At 33.6% G+C, this 19,038-nt stretch overlaps 2 protein-coding genes across 4 annotated transcripts; one reads left to right on the top strand and one right to left on the bottom strand.

Annotated features, from left to right (window-relative positions):
* Window positions 1–615: 615 nt before the first annotated feature.
* LOC149901116 (uncharacterized) lies at window positions 616–2,118 on the top strand. Its single transcript, XM_090111450.1, has 3 exons — window positions 616–1,013; window positions 1,152–1,295; window positions 1,521–2,118. The coding sequence occupies exons 1-3, from the start codon at window positions 907–909 to the stop codon at window positions 2,092–2,094; spliced, it is 825 nt and encodes a 274-aa protein (XP_089967576.1). The 5' UTR covers window positions 616–906; the 3' UTR covers window positions 2,095–2,118.
* LOC149901115 (putative ribonuclease ZC3H12C) lies at window positions 2,108–18,783 on the bottom strand. Of its 3 annotated transcripts, none has more exons than XM_090111445.1 (4): window positions 18,407–18,783; window positions 7,354–7,530; window positions 5,570–5,802; window positions 2,108–4,448 (listed from the first exon to the last, which is right to left on the bottom strand). In XM_090111445.1, the coding sequence occupies exons 1-4, from the start codon at window positions 18,629–18,631 to the stop codon at window positions 3,350–3,352; spliced, it is 1,734 nt and encodes a 577-aa protein (XP_089967571.1). In that variant the 5' UTR covers window positions 18,632–18,783; the 3' UTR covers window positions 2,108–3,349. The 3 variants fall into 3 exon arrangements, with proteins under 3 accessions (XP_089967571.1, XP_089967573.1, XP_089967572.1); XM_090111447.1 differs by lacking the exon at window positions 18,407–18,783 and adding an exon at window positions 16,314–16,497; XM_090111446.1 differs by lacking the exon at window positions 18,407–18,783 and adding an exon at window positions 11,526–11,730.
* Between the last annotated feature and the right edge of the window lie 255 nt (window positions 18,784–19,038).

Raw genomic sequence — 19,038 nt, 5'->3', positions numbered from 1 at the left:
AACGTCCGTTATACTGGAGTAGGAACCTACTACCTAGTCGTAGTTAAAACGTAATCCATGCTGTAAAAGATTTGTATTTAACAGCATGGATTTTTTAATTAATAACGAATAAATTAAGGAATCTTATATAGTATTCGTTGGCACTCGATATTTTACCTATTCTTTATCAACATGGTAACTGAAATGTGAACTAAAGTTTTTATTATTACAAGGAAAGATGTTATGGAGACAAAAACGTAAAATGCAAGGATGTATACATATATCATATATTATGTACCACGCTCGAAGTCGGGGCGGACCGCCAGGCGCCAGATGATTAGTGATGACTACATTTTATTTATACACTTTCAATCCTTACTTATATTTGTATACGTAGTATATTATTATTAGTCTGTGCTTATATTTAAATATGAAAGTGTGTGTTTAAGTTTTCGTCTTTCTTTCACGTCGCAAGCGAACGATTTATTTGTTTAATTTATGTATTTGAAGATCTTTTTAATGCATCATGTTATATTTTTTTACCGAGACAACGGGAAAATTATTAAAACTGAGAACCCTGATTCGTCAACTTCAAGTTTGACATAATAGTCTATTTTGAGTTTTGAGTTTTGACATTTGACTAGAGTAGGTATTTCAAGGTACCTAGTTATTTGGGGTTCATTTCAATATTTATAAAAAGTTTCATGATTGCAATTAATTAATTTTAAATAACTAGAATGTATTATTTACAATAAGCATTTAGTTCTGTAGCATATATGTGCTACTGCAATTTGCAAATGTATCATTTATGTGAAGAAACTCAAGCATGAACAAAATAATAAACATAACCTATCGTGTGTAGGTACTAAAAAGGGTACTTTACATTATTTCAAGTCCAATTAAAATAATAAATACAAAATCGTCAAGATGGAATCAATGCCAGCTGCGAAGGTTAAGAATATAAAGCCAATGAGCAAGACTAAATTAAAGAAAACTATTAAAAATGTTGTTTGCCGCCCCGATCCAGTTACATGGTAATATTATATTTTATAAATTACTTATATATAATTACTTAAAAAACTAATACTGGACCACTAAGAAATAAATTTTTCTTGTATTCAAAAGTAATTATTAATTAATAAACAGGTGAATTATACTTAAAAACATTTCAGGCCTCTAGCATCAGATCACGAAAAAGAAAGTCTGGAAGCAGTCCTTCAGAAGCATTGTGTAAACATACCAACATTTAAGAAACCTCACTGGAATGAAATTAAGTCTATACCCAAAGAAAAGAGGCCAAAACCTCCACCAATCGAGTGAGTATTCAAATATGATTTATGAGTACATTTAACTTCTTTTATTTTCACACTCTTGTAATAATTAATAATAAAAAGTGAGTGTTGGACTAATATTTACTACTATTACTTATTTGCATATAGCAAATAAGTAATAATAAAGTTTACAATGTTTTAATCTTTTTCAAATTCATAAAATATGTGTTTCAGTTAACTTCTTGTTAATAAATATGAACTATTTTTTAGGAAAGTAGAAGGACTACTTTTTGGTATATCAAACTGTCAAAGTTCAATACAAAGTGGAATTTGTTCAGCAATCTTAATAGAATCAGAAGTAAATCCAAAACTTTTAGTTGAATCACTTATTGAAGATTGTCTCACTCATTCTGTACCATATATTTGTTTGAAAGATCTCAGAAAAACAAGTGCTACTAATTTTGGTATTGCTACTAGTTGCCTTGGTGTCAAGAAAAATTGTCTATTGGACATACAGAGTGTTATAGAAGATATTTATAAGAAAAAACAACCAATAAGAGAAGTAAGTGATGCAAAATCTAATGAAAAAGAGGAATCTATGGAAATAGACACTAGCACACAAATTTTACCATCTAAAACCTATCCATATTTACAAAGAAAAGATAAGAAGACCAGAGTATTTTCACCGTCAGAAAGTACCAAGCCAGGAAGTGCTACTAATAAATTTAGTGGACAGAACTTTATAGAATTTTCTGGAAATAAGAAAAGCGACAGAAAATCCTATATGAATATGATACTTAAAAGAATATCTAATAATCCAAACAGAGTTAAGTTGAAGGAGTAATGAAATAAAACCATTTTTTGACAATTTTGCTTTTTATTTATATTGCTATAACTATGTCAAAAAAGACAACATATTTACCATTTCTCAAGGAAATGTTTATAGTACTCAAAATCTTGCAAAAAGCATGTATGATGTAATTATATTTCGAGTACTTAAATAATCAAATTTCATCAACATATAGCACATAATATTATATAGTTGGTGAAATTCAATTCCCGCCATTATACTAAGTGCAATACTCCATAAAAGAATAAAAAAATAACTACAAAAATGTATGGAGCACTTCACATTTGTAGATAACATATATCTTACGATTGTATGCATTGCATTAAGGTTTTTATAAGTTCAATTTAATACAAATCAAACAGTGTTATAAAATTATTTCTACATAAAATGACTATTTTACTTTTATCTGGCCTTCAACAATAAAATATGTTATACAGTGACCATAATATATATATTTCCCTATAGTTAAATGTCTTATTTTGCTTATACAATAATAAATTGGCCAAAGCCAAAGGTGCATATTTAGATAAGCTATGCTTTCATACAAAATCATGATTTTTATAAATGTAAATAAATTTATTAGGTACATAATATTTTATATAACCTATAAAACTTATAAATTAACTATAAGATAAACAATTCAATTTGGTACATAGTACCAATAATGATTTATACCATCACACAACTTTATCTAATGTTATTGCAATATAAAACTATGTTATTAAAAGCCTATTAAAGAGGGTATAAAAAGGGCAATGTTATTAGAGGCACTAGAATTTCTAAAATGGTTATTTATTGCGATTGTTTTTATTAGATGATATTAATGTTGACAAAAATATAAAATAAACATGAATTTGTACATTTAAATGGTGTCCTACTTAGATCATAATTAAATAACACCATATGCTTCTTAGAAGCACATATCATAAAATAAAAGTCAACTAAATGCCTTGGAATGATAAAATTACCATTCCACCGTTGGCACAGCAAGTCAATCCAAATAAAATAATAGTGACATCAAGCGTCAAGAGATTTCGTTGTTTCTACCACAGTAAGACGACATCAGCAATCTGTCTATCATCCTGAGCTCCACAGGTCCACTACGTCTCATTTAGCCAATTAATTTAAATGAGGTATGCAAAGCTAGAATCAATTCCATATATTCAAATCCATAGTAGATCGGCGAATTAAAGCTCGATTTCTTTTTGAAATTGAGAATAATTTTCGACCATTATTTGAATTTGTCTCCTCAGTGTATGGGATGAGGCAGGGTCGCTTCGCTCGGCCTGTACCGGGCTAGGATGATAGCGCACATCTTTTGGGCATCTGTTTCTTCTGGATACGCGGCCATCACTTCCGCGACTTGCGGTTCAGGGAAGATGTTAGCCAGGTGGTAGTGCATCCGTCTCCTGGCTTCCCACAGTTGTAGAGCGCCTTCCGAAGCGCACGGAGATATAGAAACTCCTGCCATGTGTAGGGGCATGGCGCCCATAGCGCCGACTGGAGCAGAAGATACTCTAGCGGCGGATGCGTGTAATCTCGGATCACACGCCGGGTTCAATGTCAGCTGTCGAGCTAGTTTCCTGTGCGGATTGGCGTCAGGGGGAGGATGCGAAGGTCCCGGTTGAATTTGGGCTCTATCGAAATGTGTTGCAAGCGTTGGATCAGCCAATCTTGGAGTGGCTGAATGTGCTCTCGCTAGCGGTTTTTTATTATCCGTCGGTCTGCCACCAGGCGGCAAACTGAGCGTGTGCAAATGCGCTTTCCTCGCCGCGCGTTCTGACAACTTTTCCGCAACCGACTTGTGCGGTCTGCCAGCTCTTTCTGGGTGATGGAACTTGCATTTGTTGCCGTATGTACACTTCCTTCCGTACGGGCAAGGGGGTGGAGGGTCTGCGCGGGAGGGAGGGGCGCGGAGGAAAGCGTCTAACGTCGGTCCAGATCTACCGAGAGGATCATCTGGGGGCATGAACCTGTCGTTGACAAAGGAGTACATGAGTAATCTTTCCTCGATGACTTTTCTGAATTCGGGGCTCTCTGCTGCTAGGTCTCTGTAGTTATCGTTGGAAACGACTATTCCGTCTGTTTCTGCGGCGAGTCTTAATATGTATCTGTCGTCGTAGCAAATGAGACGTTTTCCTCCGAGGAGTCTACTGGGCGTGTATACGAGCACGCGATCTCGTTCCAGGCGCTCTAGTGAGTCACGGTCGGACACGGGGTTGTCGGGTCTTGAAGCTTCTTTCCGCCATTTTGGTACAAACACCGTGATTTCCTTGTGGCCTCTCGCGCGGAACCAGTCCACGCAAATCTCGATACCTCGGCACGAGAACACCTCCTTGTTACCATGACTGTAAACAAAAATTTAATATTAAATTTTAATTGTATTATAATATGTTAAACCGATATCTTCTGCGAACTCTTCCGCATTGATATATCGGTATTATAATAGACTAAGATAAAAAAGAACTTTGAATTATAACACAGCAATAAAAATTTGATGTTTATTTTGACTAAATTATCAAGTTGTAACGAAAAATGATATGCAAAAAATTTATTGCCGTAAGATTATAGTCTGCTAATGCGTGCAATAATTACAATGTACACACCATTAAGGCGTGTACTCAAATCAAAACAAATCAATGATTTTATAAAATTATCAAGTAACAACCCGCTCCGTCTTAATTGTAAACAGCTATTTCACATCTATTGCACAGTGAAACCAGTTCCATAAAAGTATATTTAATTAAAACTACATTATTATAGATTTCCATGAAACGATATGACAGTACAAAGCATTAGGTAAAACTTGATTCTTCATACTAATTATCTCAATTATTAACACAAAATATCTTCATCCTTACTTAGAACCTACTTAGTTTGTATTGTGTATTTAGATCAGTGTAATAAAATGTCTCTATGTACAAAAAATATTTCTCGATATTGTGGTCCGTGGATCATGCGTATTCTAAGACGACCATTGTTTTATTCACATCGTCATTGTCTAATAATAATAATGAAATAATAACTTTTATGCTTTAACAAAATACAATGGTCCTTTCGACGAGGATATTATTTATGATAAGGTTATTAGTTATTACATGATATAAGTATTGGTAGAGATAATTTATCCTGGATATTATGAAATTTTCATCGAACATTAAATCTGATTAAAAGATAAAATAAATCCTATTACATTATTAATACTATAATTTACAGGAACTAAAAGATATATTATTAAAAATAGCTATCTTCTAAACCTTAGAATGCTGGAATTTAGTATGACCTACATCTCTACCGAAAAAATAATTCATATGTTACCTATACCTCTTGACTAACCATTTTCCTACCTATTCCTAATAGTATATTGACATTTCTTTTAAAATCGTACATTTTTTACACACAGTTACACACATACTCAATTCTCGAACCCATAAACATCTACCCGCATATAACCCGCATAAACCCTCACCTCATAGCGACATTACTGCCATCTATAACGATGTGCCTCAGCGGCGCCCGGTCCTGCGCTGGCTCCGGGTCTAGGGGCTGCGGGGGCGAAGGCGCCCGCTGTGGCCGCTTCGCCGCAAGCTTTATCAGCTCGGCCAGCAGCTCGTTGCGAGGAGGGTCCGGCCCTAAGCGCTTCAGCGCTGTGCGCGCTAGGCTCTCTGAGTAACCGAGTTTCACGGCGAACTCGATTTTTGCCTGCAAGTGTGTTTTACGTTAATTCTCTAAATAATTGGACGAAACCCTGCATTGTTTTTGGTGGAATTTTTGCCAATTGGTTTTGAATGCCCAATTGGTCTTTTTAGGGTTCCGTACCTCAAAAGGAAAAAACGGAACCCTTATAGGATCACTTTGTTGTCCGTCTGTCCGTCCGTCCGTCCGTCCGTCTGTCAAGACCCTTTTTCTCAGGAACCCGTGGAGGTATGAAGCTGAAATTTATATCAATTACTCAGGTCTACTGTCCCTTGAAGCTGTGAAAAAATCAAACTTCTAAGCCAACGCAATCAAACGATACAGCCGTTTATGCCGCAAATTTTCGACACTTGCAAGGGAATCAAAACCTACAGGGTGCTTCCCGTGAACTCAGAATCTTGAAATTTGGTACGAAGCAACGTCTTATAGCATAGATAAAGGAAAAATTACGAAAACCATAAATTTTTAGTTACATCACATAATATATATTTTTTAATAATTTTAAACTTACTACCACGGAACCCTCGGTGCGCGAGTCCGACTCGCACTTGGCCGGTTTTTTACTTATAGGGTAGATGCTATATCGTCATATTCAAATTATTATATTGAAATATTTAAAGTGCGAATAACATTTATTTATAAAGCATTCTTATAATCCAGTGAAAATAAATAATAAAATCTATTAATATACAGATTTAATTAATCAAAGCAATTCTGCAAAGAACCCCAGAAATTTACGCGGAAGAACTGAGGGAAACCATATCTAATATTTTTTCAATAGAAAAATTACTGATAACAAATCAATTAACTGAAACATTCCACAGTAACTAAAGGGTTTTTCTAAGTTGTCATATAACCTAGATAAATAACGAAAACGTTATATAACGTCGTCTGACCGTGTTAGCTGACGTAACAGTGACACGGTAAATAAAATTAAATTACATCACAGCAACGCGCTTCAAAAGTGACGACGCGGTTGGCGCAGTGGTAAAGTAACTGCCTACTGAGCCGACGGTCCCGGGTTCGATCCCCGGTCAGGGCAAATATTTGTGTGATGAACTCAATTATTTGTTCTTGGGTCTGGGTGTTTTGATGGTACTCTGATAAATATTGTGATGGTACCAGGATCGAAGAAGCAACATCAAACTAGCTTGGACTATCAATATTGGATATGAATGATAGAACTAGATAAATAAGGTATTGTGTTGTAATCATAATTGAGATGACTGAGAACCAAAAATAAAAAATAGCCTGCCTGGGAACTATATTTTTCCTCAAAATTCTGGAATCTCAAATCTTGTCACCCAATAAAATAATTAGGGCCACATCCACGACTCAATACAGCCTTGCTACGAAGTGAAAGACGCGATTCGAGTCCAAATCACTACATTTTATAAAAGAAACCTGTGTCTGTCTGCTCGCGATAAACTCAACTTACTGCACTGATTTCGTTATGTTTTCACCATGTTTTAGCCTGATGCTTTCTTTAGTGAAGGTTTTAGTATATGTACTATAATTTGGAAGTTTTATAGGGCGGAAGGCTAGTTCTACAATTACCTGGTTAGGCTGCGGCGGTGCCGGCGCAAGTGTGACGTATTCAGCGAACTCCGCCGCAAGCGTGTCGGAGGGAGTCCGCGACGCGGTCCGGTGCCCGCCGTCGTCCTCGCACTCCGAGTCGTAGCTCGAGTCCTCGCCGCGCTCGCCGGCCCATCCCAGTGATGACTCCACATATTTCTGCAACAATATCATACATTATAGATTAAACGAGTTTTTTTATGCCTTATAATTATTTAGATACTTTAGCACCTATGGTCTATGTGGTGTTGTCTATGTCAAACGGATAATTATCGAAACATAATTAACAAAAATATAACGTATCTATTACTAATTACGGTCTCAGTTATAAACGTTAATCAATGAACTTGGTCAAATGCTCATAACTGGTTTCAGTGATCTCAAAAGATCTCGTGATCTTTTGGGAAATACGGATCCAATTAGGAAATATTATGTTGAATAGTATCAATACTCAAATGAAACGGATATAATTAGTTTACTTTTCCATTCCTACATATTACCAAGTAAATAGTCGACATCGGGCAATGTAAATAAACGAGCTTTGACATAAACCACAATTAAGTTTTTGACGTCATGCCCTCGGAGTAGATAACATGCAGTGACGTACAATATTATCGTTCTCTATGTTGACCACAAACTCACGGATGTGAATTCATATAGTACAATTATTATATAACATTAATAAAAGCGACGTGAGAACTGAAATATATTCACAACGATAAATCAGTAGCTTCGCTTGAATACAATTTTTATCATTTCAATATATCACCGAAAATAATATATAGTTTTCAATGCTGTATAAATATGTAATTTAACGATGCATGTATAAGTAATAATCAATAAGCATATTTAATTTAATGCTACTCTGCGCCGACGCAAGACAGGGTCAGGGGGGCACCAAAGCGGATCTACAGATGATCAATGACCTTTAACGTGCGTTCCCTGGTACCGGTTATAATTCATTATTTACAAAAATTTTACAAAATAGTGCTCTTTCAATCAATAATCTCGATATTAGTCGAGTGTTAAAACCCGTTATCGTAGAACTAAACTAAATTTACTTCTTAGTCACGGCAACATCCGTGTTGAGACAGCGTTCACTTAACCTAGCCGAGAATCTGAGATCGAAAATCTGATTTAACTCGCCTTTGCCAAGTAAATAGTATTACACATTCAAACAAAACTTAGAAGAATTCAAATCCTGGTTTATAATAAGCTTCATTTAAAGAGCGTTGCCACCACGCTGCAATAAAAACGGAGTTTCGAATGGTATCGGTGAGGAAAATTAAACCTTGGACGGTAGAAATATGCTATATTTTCATGTTTCTTTAATTTATTAAAACGGATATTAAATGAGACATACTTTACAATTATGTAATGCAAGTATTTGTTAATCATGTGACCAAACATCTGAAAAAACTTATTTATAATCCCATAATAATCTGTGTAACGGGCTATATGTTTTTGCTCAATCACGAAACTACTGGACCGATTATGATCAAATTTGAATGCAGATTGATTGCGGTCAGGAATAATGTAATGGAATCTTTTTAACCGGGTACTGCTAACGAGTAGGTACGAGATACAAAATGAAGAGGCAGTTTTATTTTCTATATGAAATGCAGGTGGTAATTCTTAAAAATCATTTATTAACTGAGTGACATTATAGACAATTAATTACTTCGCCGAATTTAAGACAATGACCAACGAAAACTATTCATTAGAGAACAATGTAATAAGCAGTGTCATTCGAAGGACAATATGGTTCGAAATGCTGGAATCAGGTATACCGTTCTTTATGAAAATATGTTTATTTTCCAATAATCCTCCTTATTATAGATTATGGGGATTAGTCTACCTAGCTTTAATTAGGTTGTAAAATCTTATTCAAGCATTTTCTACTTCTAATCATTATCCTATATGTTTTGAATAAAAAAGAAGTCGTTAAATCTGCTATAATTAGAAATTACGAGTTCTGATAATTACGATTGTTTTGTCTTTTGATTTTATAATGTCATTTATTTAAATCATCCGATAAGTTTTTTTTTAATTTGGGACAATCAATTTGTGCAGACCGCGCAGAAAACCCGGAAGCGGTCTGGCTAGCACAGCGCAGCCGGATGCTACTTTCTAAAAAAATATTGCGCTCACAAAACACCAACGCGCTGCTAGGGTTGCCACCAGTTGTAAACAAATCGCGATGAAAATAGTGTTGCTATTAGATTAATGTAAGAGGTCCGGTAGTATTATTGGCCAGGTTGTAAGCATTCAGGATGCAAAAGGTAATGTTAGTTATGTCCCCTTTTGAAGACCCAAGAAACAAAGTCTATTTATAACCAAACTAAACAGTGCTTAAATGTTTAATGAATGGTAATTAATCAATTGTATTCAACCATAGAAGAATGAATTAATCAAATTCAATTCCAATATAATGAAGGTTTAGCGGTTTAGGCGTCGGTTTTTTCACTGTTAATTATACTTATCACTATTACCAATTACAGACCTATAAAAACAAAGCCGAATTTATAGTTTCCTCTAACGATCTAAGGTAAAAAAACCCATTGGATTCCCCACTTTAGTTACACGCGTTTACGTTCGTGGAGTTATTGTTTGTTTACGTTTTTTTCCTGTTTAGACTCCGTGGCTCATAATAAACTGAGCGACCATGTGCTCGGGAGGATTTGTGGAGTAAATATTTAACAAGTTTGTCCTAAATTTTTGCCACAGCATACAGCTAAATGCAGGTCATCGTGAATCGTATTAAATGCTTTTTTGTAGGCGACACTTTTATTCTTCTACGAGGAAAACTACGTTTTTCCCACCATCATATCAGTCAGTATAGAACAATACTGAGGAAAGATAATACCATAATATGTCTACATACGATTATAGCGGCAAAAATCTTTCTACCAGACGCAAGTCGTGTCTGACGATTGATTATAAATTATAATTATTATTTAGAAGGTTAATTATTGCATCAGCTGTGATGACGTAGGACATGGAGTTCCGCTATTTTAGATGGAGTCAATACTAAGCCTCATTAGAAAAAAATACATTTATCAGCAGTATTTAATGACACTTATTCAGCACGGATAAAATATGGACCTGCTATTTAACAGTCAGAATAATTTGTAGAAAAGTGACGTAGGTACAATAATTGGAAGATATTCTATGCTATAAAAAAGGTAGGTAAGAAAAATCTGCGTCCATTCACAACAACGTTTTTAATTAAAGTTTATATGAATAAATTGTTGAAGATCTTATTAAGTAATCAAGTAAGTTTTAAATTTGGCTATTTCAATTTTACGAGTTCGCGGAATCAAGGCATCGTCGGAGTAAACAGGTAGTGACGTAGACTGAGAAAACTGCATTGTGATTTGTGTAGTGTTTGTTTACATTGTTTTCCGAGAATCTTATATAATCTTTAATACTAAAGATAAAAATGAAATGGAACATTTTTAAAAATTAGTCTCAACGTTCAATATCAAATATTATGCCAATAAAAAGAGCAAAGTGCAATAAGATTTTAATATTACTGATAAAACAACAGAAAAACAAAAATAACTGTATCTCTACTGTCTGCGAATACGATCAACAATATTAAATTGGTGACCAGTGACTAATTAGTAGGTAGTGTCCGATATGAAAGTGTATCCATTTCAGGAGACCTCGAAAATTGAAACGTTAAGTCTAGCAACGAATTAAGCATTGGAGTACATGCTCTGTTTTTTATTGAACATAATGATATTATCATTAAACACTTGCTATGTGAACACAATAATACTAACCTTGAAATACCTGATCGGTTTTGTCGGAGTTAAAACAATTATTATGCAAAAGCTGACGCGTTTGGACGTACGTCTAGTGTTTGCAAATATGTATGTCAAAACAAATTACAAAAAAAAAAAGAAATACACGATAGACTAGTAAAAGGAACATAAATATTTTTATGGCATAGAAAACAGACGGTGTAAGAATTCCTGGTAAAAATATTAGGATAATGTTAAAAATGGAATCAATAAAATTAAGTTAGTTGATAACTTCATAATGTACAGTGGTAAATAAAATTCAAGCCTAGATAAACTTGTACCCATTGTCATTTTTGCAATGATAGATGCAAATTTATTTCACCTTGTAAATAAAAACATGCGTACCGCATTCAACGAAAGTCCTTCAGACCAGTTTCTTTCTGCGAATAGATTTATACTTGTCATTACGTTCTATTGTTATGGCTTTCCCCATCAACCACGATCACTTCACAGGCAAAACATAATAATGCGATCGCTCTTTTGTAATGCGTATCGCATCAAAACCGCGTAAATCTGAGCATCGGTTTCATATCGATACAATTGCTAGTTCCGTTTACTACTGGAGAAATTCTATCGGTCGTTTGGAAGATAAGCGTGGCCAATGATATGGGAGTATTCGGGCGACGCTGAGTCGTGCGATGTGTCGTCACCGCCAACAGGATGCGAGCAGCGCACGCGACACACTTACACATACACGAACATGTAAACATAAAACAACCAGCCACATTTTGATAGAGCAGGTACCTCGATAATTAAGTTTTATTAAATTAAAATTTTAGCAGTATGAATAATTCGCACGAGGCCGCAAACGATACACCTCCAACAAGCACTCCGACGCGTGCCGATCGTTAATTATCATATTGTGGAACACACGGATCGACACGCTTTACGTTGTCGATAAAGGTTATACTGCTCTAATTTTCTGGTACTTATAATTAGTAGACACTATACTCCATTTATAGCATTATCGTATCACATACCTACTTCTATATATTGCATGTTTTTACGTTTAAAGAATTGGTATGCACTGCGGTGAATGTTCTTGGTTAAATTTTTGTGTATTGATACCTTGAAGGCTCCTTTTTTTGAGGGTATTTATAGCATACATTAAAGGTCACTAAATTGTTTCCAATAAATGTAATAGTACTATGAATATAAAGGGAGACCAAAATTTGCCTAATTGCGAAAGCAAATATTTTACTACATTTAATAATTAACACGTTTACGGCAAGAAGTATTGTTGAATCAAACATTATGAGTTGTGACATAATATGCTAAGACGTATTGGATATTAGAAACAACATTGATTAATTATTCTATTGATGTGTCATCGCGAATATTAACCCATCATCGATCGGTCTATTGTTAAATATACTATTGCAATATTTTAGTATCGTTAGCGTTACATTAGCCAATATGTTATTGAGTGCAGATAAATTTTATATCGCATTATTCAAGTCCATTTTCATGAACTTCATTGTCGTTACCAATGATTCGGATATTAAGGTAGCTTTAAGATGTTTCTTCATTACTCTTTAGAGGAAAGTGTACGAGATCATTTTGCTTTAAAATTGTTATTTTCTCTTTATTTATGACATCAGGATTTTTCTTGAAAATATTTTTTTTGAGCCCAGATCTTTGACCAGAGCTTAATTAAATTCTTCCTTTTACAACACACAATAAATTATACTACATGTTTAGTATGCAGATATTATGGAAAAGTATTACTTATTATTTACTAATGTATGGATATTATCAAACTTAAGTTACCCTAAATATACTATATAATATAAAGTCTACAATAGCGCCCAAACAGCGCAAAAGATTGTAGGAACATATTATCCTTTTCTTTACCCTTCCTAGTCCCTTCCCTTCTAACTCCTTTCGTTAATCCTTTCTTTATCCCCTTACCCTTTAACATTTGTAGAAAAAATGGTAGCCTAAGTATCAAGTTCAGGATTTACATGTTAAGGAAAAGTATAACGTAATTACTTATCATTTATTAATTTTAATGGGAGGTCAATAAACGAAGGCACAAGAACAAAATGTCAAATTGTCCAAACTGCAAAAGATTACGGGAACTTATTTTAGAATAGGTTTCAAGTTGAGAATTTAGCTTTTATAGAAAAATTTTACTTATCGTTTACTAATTTGGATGTTATCAAACCTAAACTCAACATGCCCTAAATAAAAGACAAAGGAGCAAATGCCAAAACATTGTCCAAGCACTACGAACAGTCCAAAGAATCACAGAATCTTATCAGATACGAGTCATGAGTTTATGAAATAGAAACCGCATCTTTAAGAATCACTGAAACAAACGTTACCATGGCTATAAAGTATTTACTTTGATATTGATGATACAACATTATTCAAATCCGTGACCGGCACACAATCAAAAATAATGATCGTGTGATAATAGAGCCGGACGAACATATTTGTTATAACTCGTACCTAACTACCTTCATTTTGTATCCGGCATCAATCTGAATGTTTATTATGACTGTACATCATCTTTATTTGCACCTCTCATATCCCTGTATCTAATCTTTTAATTTGAGGCTCAGATTATGCTGGTAATCTTTACTGAAATTAAAATAAGATGATTTTGCATTTTACAGGCATGTAACTACACCCACATTCATTGAAAGAGACAATGATGCAGATGTAAATAAAATACAGTCCATATCTATGCCAGAACTTAAACATAAATCATAATACACGTTGAAAGCAGCGATATCCGTGAAGAAATTTTCGAAAATTATGCCAAGCGGAGCTATTAGATTCAAATCCGTGATCGGACGTAGTGGATAACGGGTGAATATAAATTACACTATAGTTCGCCAGAGTGAAAGTCCACTTATATCCGAGTTCAGCTACTATGCCACTGCACCGGCTCGCTACGTAAGATTGTGTATTAAATCCCTAATTACTTTCACGCGCGTGACAATTGTGCAAAGCGTCTTCGGACTTGCAACTGTTATCTAATCTGTACTTCAACGTTTGTGATCTGTCATTGAGAAGATGAGAATTGCGATATAGGGTTTCAGTATTTGGCGTGTTATTTTTTTTAGTTCTTTTGTCCATGATGATCTTTGTAGTTTATAATTTATATATTCATTATTTTTCCTGTGTTTATAGGCAAATATTATTATTAGGACATTGACATTGAATATAAATGGTGTTTACCATTTTGATAATTCTAAAAGATGAAACATGTTTTTTCTTTCTTTTAAGAAGGTAAATATATTATTAATGATTCAAACGAAACATTATTAATAATTATTACTACAATAAAGCGTTTAGACGATACACATATTTGTGACCCAAAAGACCGTGTGAAACTTAACCGCAAAACCGGATGCAAGCGGAACTGCAAGAGGTACCCGCATATACGATACCCGCGTATAAAGTTATCATGCTTTATAACTTGCCAGCATATTAATTTATACATTTAACTAAATCTAAGTATTTCATTTGAATAATGGAGGAGATTTTTCTTGGTCATTCAACTTTTTCCAAGGAATATTATTTATAAACTTATATCCCATAAATTGACACAAAAAGTATTTTTCTTTCCTAATTCAATTTTATCCCTTTTGTAGGTATCTTGACATGTAATAATAACATGTTAAAAATTTTAAATAGTAACTTAATGGAAATTTTAAGAACAACTTGATAATTAAAAAAAATACCGAATTATTACAATTCTAATACAATAATAGTCATAACCCAGACCAGACCACATATTCATAATTTATGTACTGTAGGTATATAAAAAAAATAACGCTGAAAACACATCGACGATTAGAGAGATTCATTCTGAAAATTTTCACAAGCAAGTTGTCTATAATTTTTAATAATGTCTTCAAGAATCCAATATAAGTAAATTTTATGTAAAAGGAAAACGATTATTATATTTAATCAAATGTATGTCCTTCTGAACCCGGATTTAGATTGACATTACTATGATATATTCAACTATGCTTATTTTTTATTTTAGTTTAATTTCCACAATTAAAGGAGAATGGGCATTTTACTATGGAAGTTGGGCCTGAACCCTTGAGTTGGACCAATACACATGAGATATTGTTTTTATAATAGATCATAACACATACATAACCGGAAATATATATATAAAAAAATAATCAACCGGGTTTTTGTACAGTCACATCAAGTTTTATTTCTTTGTGTATAATATTTTTTGCAATAAATAACTGTTTTAAGACAATGACAATATCTTTATGTTACTCCAATTCACTTTCACTTACAAATACGTACTAATCTTTAGCCTTCTAATAACCGAAATACACTAATATTATGTTTTGTAACAGGTACCTAGATACCGTGTTTATTGTAATTCAACGTAGTTAGACGTTTTTTGTGGTTAAACTCAGTCACTTCAGTGACATTTAGATTTATATTTACTTCACTCGAATTAAAAACACCGTTATTGTGCGCAAAATAATAGCCAAATAAATAAAACTTTTTGCCTTGACTGTACAAGAACCCGGTTGATTTATTTTTTTATTTTATTTTTTTCGTAAGTTATGTGTAATGATCTATCACAAAAACAATATTTCGTGTGTATTGGTCTTAGCCAAAGTTTCAGGCCCAGTTTGCCCATTCTCCTTTAAAAGGAAACAAAAAATTTCATGGATCTAAATAACATACGTCACTAATGAAATCCACATGCCACAATCACAATTAGCATTTAAATTTAAATGGTGAACTGAGCATCAATAGCGGTAGATACTTTCGATGTTTAAGTATTCAAGCTGTTAAATACTTTACTTCATTAATGAATGTTTGAAAAATCGCAACTATTCTAAAGAATCACACTGCATTCACATTCCGAAGAAATCGTTCGAATATTGGATTTTCATTGATCCCACGTGCTTCCACTACCTACAGCATAAGTCGACGTACCGAAAACTTGAACACTTCTTATAAATCATATAATTTATCAATGTTTGAACACTCCGTAATAATTAGCATCGCAATATGACGTTCCAACCGGCTCTACTTCCGGGATCTTTTAAATTGAATGAACATCATTACAATGCTACGTAATACGTGAAACGTTTCTAAATCCGTGACGTAAAATCGTTTTATACTAGACGCACGGCTCACCTGGGAGTTGTCAATCGCGTACATAATAATTGCGTGCTTAGTGCGCGTGTTTGTCGCGCGGCATGGCTCGTTTGTGCGATCGAGGCCTCTATCGCGGCAAGACTAGCGTCGGCAGCGCGAAGAGCGCTGAGCGATCGTACGCTGCGCATACGCACACCTCCACGCACGAGTGAAGGGGAAGCGGGGCAGCCGAGATCCGGGTTTCGCGCCCACTGCAGCAGGCGGCCCCCAAACAGAACGCGCCTGACCTCTGTCACAAAGCCGAAACGCGCATCCAACTTTACGAGTGTCAAACCCGGATTTTGGCCGCACTTTTACACGAAAGCTGCTTAATTTCACTTTACATAATTATTATTGTGAGCATTGATGCTATTGTCACTGTGTTCATTTTTAACATAGTTTTAGTAGCCTCACTTTTATGTTTATCTGTAACCGACTCCTTTAGCTTCGATTTTGACCCACTTTTAAGTTTAAACGGACCAAATTAATTCAAACTTCATAAATGTATTTACCAAGGATTGCTTTCAATACAATAAGTTCATCAGGTTAAGCATATTTTTTTGATTTTTTTAACTAAGGTTTATCTCATTATTTTTTGCGACTATAGGATTAATTCTAATATCATATATCCTATAGCTGTTATAAGTCTACTAAGTTACTAACTATATGGAGAAAACCCAACTACAAAAAAAAACTTACATTATATCTTTATTCTTTATACATTGCAATACAATTTCACCATGGGAAATAATAATAAAAGAAAAAGTTTAGTGAAAACGTGTTTCCAATGTATTGTTAAGTTACTTCTACATGGAATTCTACGAAGCTTGCTTATTGTTATACAAGTAGCTAAGTGTTAATAAGAAAGGAAAAATAATATAATGTGTTTGGACAACATGATTATTCGTCTTTCAGAAAGATTTGTGAGCAATTGCTTTTTCTTGTTTTGTCCGTCATAGTTCATTCATATGAAAGTAGCAAATACTCTACCACTTAGAACTATCTATTATAAAATTTAGCTTGTTGCTAAATGATTAAATATTGCAATGTTTGTACAATACAATACAAAATTCTTTATTTAACACACACATAGGTACAGAAGATAAGAAAAAGAAAAGAGAAAAACATATAAGATAGGCGGCCTTATTGCTTTCAAGCGATCTCTGCCAGGCAACCTTTGGATATGATTAGTTTTATAATTCAGCAATAGAATGAGATAGGTGGTGTTTAAATTAAAAATTAAAACATATTTAATAGTTAAATTCATATAAATAAATTCTAAAGTTCAAGATATCACTTTGATTCTTTATTACTCCAAATATTATTAGAAAAAAAGGTATTGAAAATAGTTTTTTTGTAAGATTAAAATAACACAAGAAAATTCTGTGTTAGACTAAAATTGATGTTCCATCTCATTATGAAATGAGAATTATATCTTGAAGTGAAAAAATTATATTACTATCTGTAAATTTTATTAAAAATCTGTCTTGTTGTGAACAAACACCATTATTGAAATAATGAGGTTGTTTAATTTACGACTTAATCTTAATAATCCTTAAGAAGACCGTACTTTGGATACAACAACAAATTAATAAAAAAAAAAACTCTGACAGTCACCTCACATGATTTTTACATCTAATAAGAAAATCCAAGACTGATAGTACTACTATCATGTAAGGAATTGAATTTATACTTTACTTATATTAAGTATTAGAAACTATTTTGCTTAATAATAGTAATATGTAGTTAATAATTGTCTGTCACCTCACACCTGGTTAATCTTTTTGATAAAAAAAGTCAAGAAGATATGCATAGATCAATAATGTGAGTGGTGGATGTACTATAATGTATGAAAAAGGTGTTGCAAGTTGCAAGAACATGGATTTATGATCATCCATACATTAATTTCGCGGACACAGTACAATATAAATAATTATCTATTTAACTAGATATCTAACTATGAAATAAATAAAAACAAAGTACATATTCAATAACTGTTAAAGAATTCATTACTTAGGAAATCTTAATGCAAAATGTAGGTGCTTAATGATATTAAAACTGGACTAAATTGCGAAATCTAATTAAATTCTTACCTGAATTCTTTCAACCAATTCTTGAGGATTGAATTTTTCGTCCACTGGATTTAAATTAAATATAACTTTGAAGTAAACCAAATCCTTATTTCGCTCAGCAACCACTGATGTAGTTTCAGAAAGCGTAACGTAGTAAAAAGTTTCGACTAATTTATGGTATTTGTTAGAGAATTCCGCTAAAGAAGACCGCGGCACCGATATAAACAAATCAGTATCGTTTGACATAATTCTAATTACGGCACAAACGGCAATCGAACGCGATTATCACAAATTTAATTGCATCATTGATAACATAGTACCTATGTCGCTACGTTTCCATTTCGATAACAGAATATTCACATCAATAAAACACACTCGACGATTCACGATACTTGCATTTCGTAGACATAAATGAAAATGATTAATGGTCAATAATGACATTGACAAATGACAACGTCATTGATTTTTTTCGATCAACTTGATTTAATGGATGTGGCAACTCCCAACAAAAACAACAAAATACTACTAAATTAATAAAACTACTACAAAAATCAACAAAAATACTACAAATAAGATATTAAGGCTTAAAAAATTTCTATCATAAGAATTGCCGAATGTCGATGGACAATAATATTATGACACACGAGATGTTT

This window comes from Colias eurytheme, chromosome 17 (genome assembly GCF_061535395.1).
Source record: "Colias eurytheme isolate Ceu_HAF_F1 chromosome 17, ilColEury1 Martin Lab GWU primary, whole genome shotgun sequence".
Taxonomy (NCBI): Eukaryota; Metazoa; Arthropoda; class Insecta; order Lepidoptera; family Pieridae; genus Colias; species Colias eurytheme.
Note: the sequence above shows the minus strand (reverse complement) of the source record. Positions and strands in the feature narration are given on the sequence as shown.